Raw genomic sequence first — 10,794 nt, 5'->3', positions numbered from 1 at the left:
ATCACATAGAATACTATTTTGATATATTTTATCTAGTTATTTTTTATTTTCTCTCATTATCAATCATATTGTAATTTTCTCATTATAATTGTATAAATAAATTTTATTTGTTATAATATAAAAATTTAATATGATTGCCATGAATATGTTTTATCAACATCCAACATATATTAGAGTTCAAAAGATACAAGATCTATGTTAAAATTTTATTATTATGTTTGTTATTTGTTTTTTGCGTCATTTTGATAAAGTAATGTATTATAACTTTTATTAGTGTATAAAAAAGAGATTCATTAGAATTTAAAAAATTGAAGTAAACAAACATTTAAAATATATTTTAATTTGAATATTTGTTTTTCTTTTATATTTTTTTAAAATATTTTTAAATTTTATCAACTAGGTTTCATTAATGTTTGCAAATTCAATAAATATTTTGGTTCTTATGAAATTTTATATGGTATTCTAATATAAAATGTAAACAATTATAATTTATTTCAATGTATTTGATATCAAATAAACAATCATCCTACTAATATTGAATATTTGATAATATTATGTTTACTTTACCATAATATTGTATTATTTTATGAAAATTAATATTAAAGTAGTAAGAAAATGGGTACGAGATTATACCCGTTACCCGGTGGGGATGGAGATGGGACAACAGTTTGATACCCACTGAGTTTGGGTATGAGGATGAGGATAATTTTTTAGAGGGATGGGTATGAGATAGCGAAACCCGTTCTCGTCCCGCCCTGTTGTCATCCCTGATATCGACATCCGGAAGTTGGAAGTATCTTTAAGTTGACATTCAGACGTAATTTGGAGATACGATTTGTATTAATGTGATTAAATGGTCAAAACATATTTTTAGAGTTTAAAATTTTTTAGAGGTGCAGAACAAATCTTGGAAGTGAAGAAAAAAATTCCAACAAGAAAATGGTATCACACTCTCGGTGTAATTCTTTGTATTTATATTTTAACTTGTAATTATTACATTTCTCTCCATTCAAACTCTAGTATACAATTTAGTTTCAATTGGATTAAGATTTTAATATAGTTTGTGAGATAGCCGAAGGATAAATCCTCTTAGGTAAATGTAAAAATATAATTTAATAATTTACACCTTAAAGTTTTTTTAATGGAGTAGAATAGAAAATTTATTTTGAAGGGTCTCCACTGCATTATATTTATCATATCATGAATAGTAACTAAAGGTAAAAGATTTTTTTTTTCTTATTCAAGTATGTAACCTCGTAAAGAAAGATTTTTTTTTTAAGTTTAAAATCTTGTCATTCCATCCATTAAGACTTTGGTTAAGTCTTACGGTTAACTATTGTCGCATGATATGTTAAGACTTGATAGTCTGAATACTTAATTGAAATAACTATGGATACTCTACCTTTTCATCCATACCAACTACTCACTTACTTTAACACAAGCAATTGCATCTTGAAATAACCAAACCTAGAAGACTCCCTCTTCTATTGTCATCAAGATAAAGGCAAGGGTATCCTTAAACCCCTATCTCTTTTACTACCTCATTTCCTTTTAAACCAACAAACAGAGGTTTGAGGATTATATTGTTCTTGTTGTACTAAGTGGTTAGGTGTAGAATTTTTTATACACTTTAGGTCTACCAGACACTTCTGTAGTTGTTTTCTTAGGTTTTAGACATAAATAGAAATGTTAAATGGATTCAAATCTATAATTTAATTCATGAATTCGAATCGGATTGGATTGGAAATTAATATAATTTTTTTAAATGTAAGTCAAGTTGTATTTAATTATAAGTTAAACAAGTTTAAAGGTGAGTTGGAACTGTAACCTATCAATAATAACTCTTTGTTATTATTTTTTTCATTTTTATTTATTATAATTGTTTATTGCTATCTATGTACGTAGATTTTTTTTAAATGTTAGTAATGTTATTCAATTATGTTTGAATAATTTATACACTTAATTTATTTATTTGTTTAATAATATAAGTTGACATTTTAATTTTCTCTTGCTATCTTTAAAATATTTGGTAAAATAAGTGAATATGCTCTTACAAATAGACTAATCAATTCATTCTAGATATATTATAATAAATATATAAAATAAATTTGAACAACAAAAATATATTTAGGTGAGTCAATTCATTGATCCGTATAAGGTTAAGTTACAAAATTTCTGAACTACGAAAAAATAAGTTAGATCTAGTTGTCTATTTTTAACTCAATCTACAAACAACTCCTTTGATTTGGGTTCAAGTTCACCTAAGTTGAACATCTAAACACCTTCGCGTTGTGTAACGAACAGATTTGTTAGACCACATCTCAACGGGAATCTTGAATTTGATAGTCGATGAAGGAGAACGATTCCCCAAGAAACATGCACTGGTAATTGCATCACTTCAATTTCAATTATCTAACCCAAAATGTGACAACATATATCTTGCTCTCTAGAAAATATTTTTGCATCCTGTCTGCTACTTTATTTTGTCATAGCGTATGACGAACAATCAATTGTTTCACAATATTGTCTCCACAAAAATCATTTAACTCCGGAAAGAAAAAACGCCACACTATTATCAGTTTGTAGACACTTGGTTTTCTTCCTCATTTGATTTAGCATCAAGAGTATCCAATACTTTAATTTAGCAAATCTAGTATAATTATTAATGGTTAAATAAAAAGGTGAAACTTTCGATTAGCCCCAGCAATTAAGTTAAACATAGTTCAACGTAACCTTTGTAGTATATACTTTGTTCAAAAACCTTTGCATATAAGGTAGGAATTGGCCACACATTTGCCATTGCTTCATGCTAGGTTACATCTTCACGTGAAAAAAGTTTACAAAAATAAGCGCGGGGGGCAGCAGACATTAAACATTTTTATGGTAAAATAAACGTATGTTCCGCAATTTAAGATGGAAAAATGCATGCCCAAAACAAAATACAATTACAATACCCAACCACTTAACAAAGGGTCAAAGGGGATGCACCCTTATGATTTATGAACATGGTGCTGCTGCTAACCTTGAGTTCTGGACATGCTACGAGATTTTAAATAGCATTGCTCTTCTCATGAAGATTATCAACAATAGCAATTGTAAGTGTAGAGCTCTTGTGCAAACATGTATTAAACATCATCACACTTAAGAGTGTTCAAAACATGAGTATGCAGTTAATCTGTTCAATTTTCCAACCAACTTTTGGCCAGTAGTGTCAACAATATCGTGATTGGCCTTTTAGCTGTACAGCGTTGATATTAAAAGTACGGAAACTAAATTCAAGCTAAATTTGAAGAAACAAAAAAGAAAAATATTCCATGCTTCAAAATTCCTTTGCTCTTTGCCTCAATTGATCAAGTTCCAACTCAATCTCTGAGTCTCGAAATGGAATTCCAGTGTTGGTGCTAGTGGTGCCACTTCTTCCAGGAGGAAGGTCACCTTTCTGCTTGAAGCAAACAGTCAAACAATTTAATGAAAAATTTGAAACGCGGCACCTAGCGTCTAATTTTACGTTAGCAAAATGTAATGCGTTAGGAAAAAGAAAAAGAAATTCCTTGCCTTCACAGGTTTACCAACTTCTAGTCACAAAACAGGGAAAACTTGCAAGACAGAATTAAATTCTCGTGGCACTATACCCAAACAGAAGCTATTTCACATTTGAAGCTTACCTTTGAACCACCAGACAATTCTTTCTTCAAATTTGCGAGATCGTCATCAACTGAAGAGCCCTCAAGCAATGCAAACTGCAAAAATCAATAATTAATCGCTGCAGAAGAATGAAACCCAAGAATTTCACAAACAATCATGATGGGGAAATTAAACTTGCCTCCATTAAGTCATATATGCTAGTTTTAAAATTGACATTCCTCAATAGTTTTAATAACATAGCATTCACAACTCTAGTTTTTAAATAAATATTCACCTCTTATGCTTTTAATAAATAACATTCATCTCCCTTATATTTTAATAAAAAAACTATAAGTAACACTTCCCTTATTTTATTTTAAAATATCATATTAACAAACACTTCAATAAAAGAATATGAAAATTAAAAATTAAGTTTTAAAATATAAAAATTAAAGAACATAATAAACAAAAAAAAAAACTTTAAAAAATTATTATAAAAACAAAATAAAGGGAGTTGAGTGTTACTTTATAAAAAACATAACGGAAGTGAGTATCATTTATTAAAAATGAGGGAGGTTAATGTCTATTTAAAAACTATAGAGATTTAAGTGTTATTTTATTAAAAACATAAAAGAGATGAGTGTCTATATTGGAACTAAAAAGGATGTGAGTGTCTATTTTGGAACTAAAAGGGATGTGAGTGTCATATAGTATAACCTTATAGGAGGTAAGTAAAATTTCCACACTATGTAATGTACGTAATGAAGAATGCATTTTACAATCTTTGTCACTCCAAACTCCCCAACTCTAACGCACAATAAAATACTCAATGGAGGATAAGTGCAATTTCCTCATAATGTAATGAAGCAATAAGTTTTACAGTCTCTGCTTTGTTTTTTTTTTCTTAAATAAATCCTTGATGTGCTGCAAATGATTGGGGAAACCTAGGGGTTTCAACCTTGTTGGGATCTCTTTCTTTCACGGTGATATCAAACACGTCAACCCTTATATAAAAAGAAAAGAAAAAAACAAAAATACTTTACGGTCTGTCACTCCAAGCTCCCCCAAGTCTAACGCATGATAAAACTATCAGACGAAGCCAAGGGATTTATATAGCAAACCACAAAATATATTTGAAACTTATTCTTGTTCAATTAGTTTTGTGATTCTGAGCTTAATCAAACTATCTAACAAAGAAAAACATTTACAGAAAGAAGATTATATTTTTCTGCTGCAGAATTAATGGGCTCAGGGTTTATTTCCTTACTAAATAGCTTCCGAGGAAATGGTTTCTACATTTTCCAACAGTAAGTTAAATCGACAAAGAAAACTACATTATTTTTTAATAGATTACATAACTGTAGTGAATCTAGCTATGATCATAATAGTTCAGAAGATTTCGTTTTCCATTATTTGGACATTTATGTTTCCTAAAAAAAAATGAAAATAAAACAAATCTGGTTCGCCCCCTTTTAGTTCGTTCATTTCCATGCACAACATATAATAGAAAATAATTACTACCTTTCCTTCTAGATCGTCACTTGTCAACTGGCCAAGAGCTTCAGCTTGGGACTCCATTGCCATCACTATCAAGATAATAGAAAATAATTACAAAGACAAATAATTTCATACACAATAGTAAGAGCACATAAAAGATTATATAAATAACTCATGCAAATACCCACACTTTATCCCATAGACTAAACCTTATAAGCATGTTATATCATGCTATCCAATGCCATGTTTCATTATAATTTTACTCATTATTATAGATTTTGAATACTATTACATTTATTAAGATAATTAATAATGAGCATGCATAAGGTCAAAATGTGCATAATTCACAAAGAATAGGTTGGGCTTAATCATAATGTAGCATGATTATTGCCGTTGTCATTTGTCAAAATCAAAATACATTAAAAAAAAAAAAAAAAAGCTGTGAATCACTAGAAGCTCCAACGTGTCAGATTATTTCCGGGATTCTATAGTTTATCAATATAATAATAGGTTATCAGTTTGCAAAAAAGAAAAAGGAAAGTGAGCAGGATAGGAAGCATAGAACCTCAAAATAACTCTGGCATGGCAATGGAATTATATGTTTGCATATGGTCAAAGGTACTCATTAAGTATAAGCCACAATTCAACAAAAAAGTACATGTAAAATTTTCTAACCTTTCTCTTCCATCTTTTCAAAGGCTGAAAGAGCACTACTAGTATTGACATTTCCCAGCATCTCACTCACCTTGGTTGCAGTCCTGAAGAAACATCAACCAACAACAATCACTAAAATACCCAGAGAAGACTTTAATAAGACAGAAGTCAATGGGAAAAAGAATTAAAAGACAAACTTTGCTGATTGAGCTCTTGCTTTCAGGGTATCCTTCTTTGACCTTGCCTCCTGTATCTTACTCTCCAAAAGCTACAAAATAAAAAAATTATAGCTCATAGCTGTCATAAATAAATTTTATGTATAATAAAATTCCAGAATTAGAGTATTAAACTAAAATTGCTAAACGGATTCCAATCATTTCCAGAAGGAGGCAATTCTTACAATGAAGGTGTCAAAGTGCGTTTTTTTGTGTCCACTTCCAGCAAAAAAAATTCAATCTCAATTTTTAAACTGCATGCTTCCCATTAACATTATAGGGCATTGATACATTGAGGCTTTAACCAAGAGCCAGAAAACAGTTTTGCTAAATTCTTGTTGCCACTTTCTTTATCCTGTTATTTTATTCTCAAGATAATTTCACATTCATAGCTAAAGAAAAGACAGGCTCACCAGAAGCTACAGGAGGACATCATTTTCTGATCAATTGCACACAAGTCTTATTTATTGTATGTATTTTTGAGCTCGAAAGATTGCAATTTATATGAAAGGTAATAGGGGTAAATTAATGCCTTTACGATGTGAACAGCACAAGGAGTGGAAACCATGGCACGTGGATTCTTTGGGGTTAATTCAAGGAAGGAGGGAAGAAAGAAACTTTTGACATAGGACTTTAGTGTGACATGCTGATGAAAAAAGGTCACAGTAGAAGGTAAAGTGGAAAGCTAACAAAACCTGGTGGACGGTCTACAGTTCCTTCATAAGATACCACAGGTACAATATGATATATCTTTCTACACAGTCAGTACAACCAAGGGCACACCGACTTTCTACATTAATCCATTAAAACAATCATTCATCTAAAAAGACATTACAGTGTTTAAAATGATGTCCGATAATTTATCCTACCATGATGGAAAATGAAATTTCTCAGTTTCTACTACTACCAAAGTCCAAACCCAAGAGAAAAGCTAGGACATTAAAAAATAACCAATCGTGCCTAAGTAATTTAGAAGAAAAGTATAGATCCTAGTGATCGAGAAACATCACTAGGAAAAATTTATACAATGAACTCAAGCAACACAGTTTACTCTTCCTAAGAATCACATATACAACTATAATTTAACAAGGTTTTAGGAATATATAGCCATAACATTATCAAGAATCAAACTAATCCAAAATGATAAGCTTTGATGATCTTTGACTTAGGTTTTCGATTCAGCCCAGTGCTTCAAAATGATTGTTTTCGAACACTCTTAACACATAAGTAAACACAACGGACTGGTAACATACTGAGAAGAACTTAACTTACCCGTGTATTAGAGACAAGATTCTCAACAACAGTCTTTTGTTGATCAAGTTGACCTTTCAAAGAACTGGCATTATCCTGCAACATATTAAAAGCATAATGAGCTTTCCATTACACTAAGGTTCTATTTTCAAGATGCAGTATCCTATAAAAGTTAAAACTTTGGCAAATCCAAACTTTTTAATCTACAATACTGACATCGACATTCATATTTCATCAATACTATCTAACATGAGCCAAAATGCATACATGAAAGCACTTTCAAAGGTCAACTATTGTGTAGTCTGTCAAGTCCTCATCTAAACATTCCAACAACTTCAGCTAATCAAAACACATTAAAACCCTTGGCAATGGTCCATTTCATAGACCTATAGATTTGTTTCAATCAAGCTTTTACATTTGCTTGTATGAACGGAAAAATAATTAAGCAATGAGAGGAGGACAAAGTGTTATCAAACATTTGAAAGGAATCTCTCTCTTTCTATCTATCTATCAGACAAAATTTAACAAAAAACCTTCAACAAATTGAGAATTTACCGCATAAGATTTACGCCTCTTAAGTGCTTCACGAGCAAGATCTTCTTCACCTTTCTGAAGAGCAAGTTGTGCTTTCCGATACCTGCAACACATAAAAAGCACAAAGGCATTTTATATACCAGACATCATTAGCAAATTAAGATAATAAATCTTTCATACATTACCACTCTTCAGAAGCTTGTTGTGCAGCCTTGTATTTATTTTCCAACCGCTTTTGAGATGCCAATACCTCAAGAAATAGAAAAAAAAAATCAATAAAATAAAATTGAATAAGAGATAGCATAAACAGGGAAAACTAGCAATCTCTTTTGAAGTCAGTTTACAGTTAAATAGCTCGTGTACAATCATAAAAACTCAAACAACTAAAACAATTATAACATTATATATTAATTATTCGAAAAAAAATAAATAAGACAATAACACACACAACAAATTTAAAAAATCAAAATCAAAACAAACAGATAATGAACAATTGTAACTAACTTGCGCAGTAGCTTGACGCATTTTCGTCAAGTCGTCGTTCATTTCCAGCACAGCTTGCTCCAATATTTTCTCCGGATCTTCAAACGTACTTATGATAGCGTTTGCGTATGACTGCATTACTAAGATGACAAAATCTAACCATAACGACAAAGAAAATATTAAAGCTAAACCATAAAAAACTAAACGCTGTCGTTTCGGTGCTTTTTTTCACCTTCACAACTCTGGCGAACCTGTCAAATAGGTTCATGCGAGCTCCGAGAGCACCGCCACCACGCACAGGCTTCGCAATCCTCATCGCGCTCACTTTCAGAGCTTCCACTGCAACGATCAGAAGTTAGAAACATGGCTAATTAAACTAATCACATGCTAAACCGCAGCGTTTAAACAAATTAAACGGAAATTAACTATTGCGAGCAGCGAGCAACGGGAATAGTAAGAGTACCTCCTCCAGCGCCGAAAAAGGATGTACTGAGAGGCTTCTTCACTACGCAAAGAGTGGAGGAGGAGGAAGAAGATTGAAATGGCGCCGGGGTCAATCCTGTGAATATATGAAGTTTCGTCGCCATTTTTTTGTGATCAACTACGAACAAGAAGGTTTGTGGTTGCAGATAGAATTGAAGATATTGCGATTTTGGGAACACTCCTCAACCTTCTCCTCTTCACGCTCCTCCAGACTTGCAACCTTCATTTTCAATGGGCTGAAATTTATTCTGGAATGTCACAAATCAGGCCCATCGCCCGGACCGGCCCATTATTTCACGCTTAGTCCCCGTATGTTTCCAATTATTAGTTTCTTTTTCACAAAAAAAGAACCACTAGTTTAATGAGTTAATTTGATTACTGGTTTTAATCGTCAAATTCAGAATTTTTTATTTTTTAAAATCAAATTCTTCATTATTTTGCCTAAATATTTTCAATATTTATAATTTAAGATTAAAAAGTGTTACCAATTTAATCACTATCCACATCTACTAATAAAAATATATGTTGAAATAATTATTATAGAATTTCATGAATTTATGTTATGCCATAATTTATAATTAAAAAATATTGCACTTATATGATTTTTTTATTATTTATTAAATAATAAGAAAGTACAAAGTTTTGAACTTGTAATAGTTTTTAATAATTGTATTTCTATTTGTTATTTAGAAGATATAAACATTAATTGTAAATTTGATATATGCTTGACAAGATTCACTTTATCCATTTTGCCAATAGCATCTCATAACATCTCATATTTCAATGAATTACTTTAAGAAATGGTTTCGCTTCAAGAACATGAAAGAAGTTATAAATAGAGTACTTTGAGGAGTAGTTAAAAAGACAAAAACGACAAAAAAATGTGTTATATGTGGATAGTAGTTAAAGCAATAATTAGAGTGGAATGAAAGTTAGTTTTTCTTTTTTAAATATAATTACTATATTGTAACTCTATAAATTGGATGTGGTAGACACGTTATAATAGAATAGAATAATACACATTTTTAACACAAGTCTTTATAACATGATCCATAACAAATGACAATAAACAAGATTAATTGATTTATTATGTATCTCTACAACTTTTTATTATTATTTCATATGCCTTAAGGTTCTTTTCTCTTCTTTAAAACTTTCTTTTTTCAATAACCATAAAAGGAAAATCTTTAAATTAAGATGACATTGTGAATTATATTTGTTTGAAAGGAATTGATAAATACTTGTATTAAAACTATCATTGCTTGTGCTAATATCGAATATATACGGTGTTAAATGTTACAAGGTAGAACTATTTAAATATAATCAACTTTGAGTTAAAAAATAGTATATTGATAACCATTTTATAAAAATCCACGTTTTACTTAAAACAATACCATGCTTCTATACCTCCTATTTTCACGTGTTTCTTTTACACCATAGTTTAATTGTTTGCTTTATATCTCAACAATACATAAAAGGTATTTCTAGTATTGCATGCCCTCGAAAACTAACTTTTTTAAAAACATAAAAATAAGTTGCTTGTATATATTCATATACAACATTAGGAAATCGATAGTTTGAGAAACAAAAAATTTTTCTTTGACAAACTATTGGACAAAGTCTAACTAGTTTTTATGTGTCACCTGGATTATTTTATTTTTAATTGTATATTATTTTCTATCCTGGCATGGAAAAGAGGGAAAGGGAGAAATCTTTGTTCCTTCGAAATTTTTTATTTCCAAACACCAAACTATTTTGCTTTCATGTTTCGTTCTCTCTCTTTAGGCCTTTTATCTACATTGTTCTACCGCAAAGGTTTCTTTATTTTCATCTTTACTATTTTCACTTTCATTGTTTCACTGTTGGAGTTGGGCAACATCGTAGGTAAGTTTTCCTCTTGTTTTTCTCTGTATTTTGTTATTTTGGAGATCCTTGTTCAAGCGTTGCTATTTTTCTTTTTCTGGTTTAAGGATTTTTTTTTAAACTTCTATGTTTGCATCCCTACTTTTGGTCCCGTGTGCTTTGTGTTGGTGTATGTATTTCATTTTGTAGG

At 30.5% G+C, this 10,794-nt stretch overlaps 1 protein-coding gene across 2 annotated transcripts; it reads right to left on the bottom strand.

Annotated features, from left to right (window-relative positions):
* Positions 1-3,093: 3,093 nt before the first annotated feature.
* LOC114182965 (membrane-associated protein VIPP1, chloroplastic) lies at positions 3,094-8,969 on the bottom strand. 2 transcript variants are annotated; one of them, XM_028069777.1, is made up of 11 exons: positions 8,722-8,969; positions 8,491-8,597; positions 8,280-8,390; positions 7,961-8,025; positions 7,797-7,878; positions 7,263-7,337; positions 5,973-6,043; positions 5,797-5,879; positions 5,146-5,210; positions 3,666-3,740; positions 3,094-3,439 (listed from the first exon to the last, which is right to left on the bottom strand). In XM_028069777.1, exons 1-11 carry the CDS (start codon positions 8,843-8,845, stop codon positions 3,320-3,322), a joined length of 978 nt encoding a protein of 325 aa, XP_027925578.1. In that variant the 5' UTR covers positions 8,846-8,969; the 3' UTR covers positions 3,094-3,319. The 2 variants fall into 2 exon arrangements, with proteins under 2 accessions (XP_027925578.1, XP_027925579.1); XM_028069778.1 differs by lacking the exon at positions 8,722-8,969 and having other exon boundaries at positions 8,280-8,398.
* Positions 8,970-10,794: the final 1,825 nt, after the last annotated feature.

This window comes from Vigna unguiculata, chromosome 5 (assembly GCF_037176805.1).
Source record: "Vigna unguiculata cultivar grain cowpea cultivar isolate G323 ecotype 2 chromosome 5, ASM3717680v1, whole genome shotgun sequence".
NCBI lineage: Eukaryota > Viridiplantae > Streptophyta > Magnoliopsida > Fabales > Fabaceae > Vigna > Vigna unguiculata.
The sequence above is the reverse complement of the archived record's forward strand: the minus strand, read 5'-3'. Positions and strand labels throughout refer to the sequence as shown.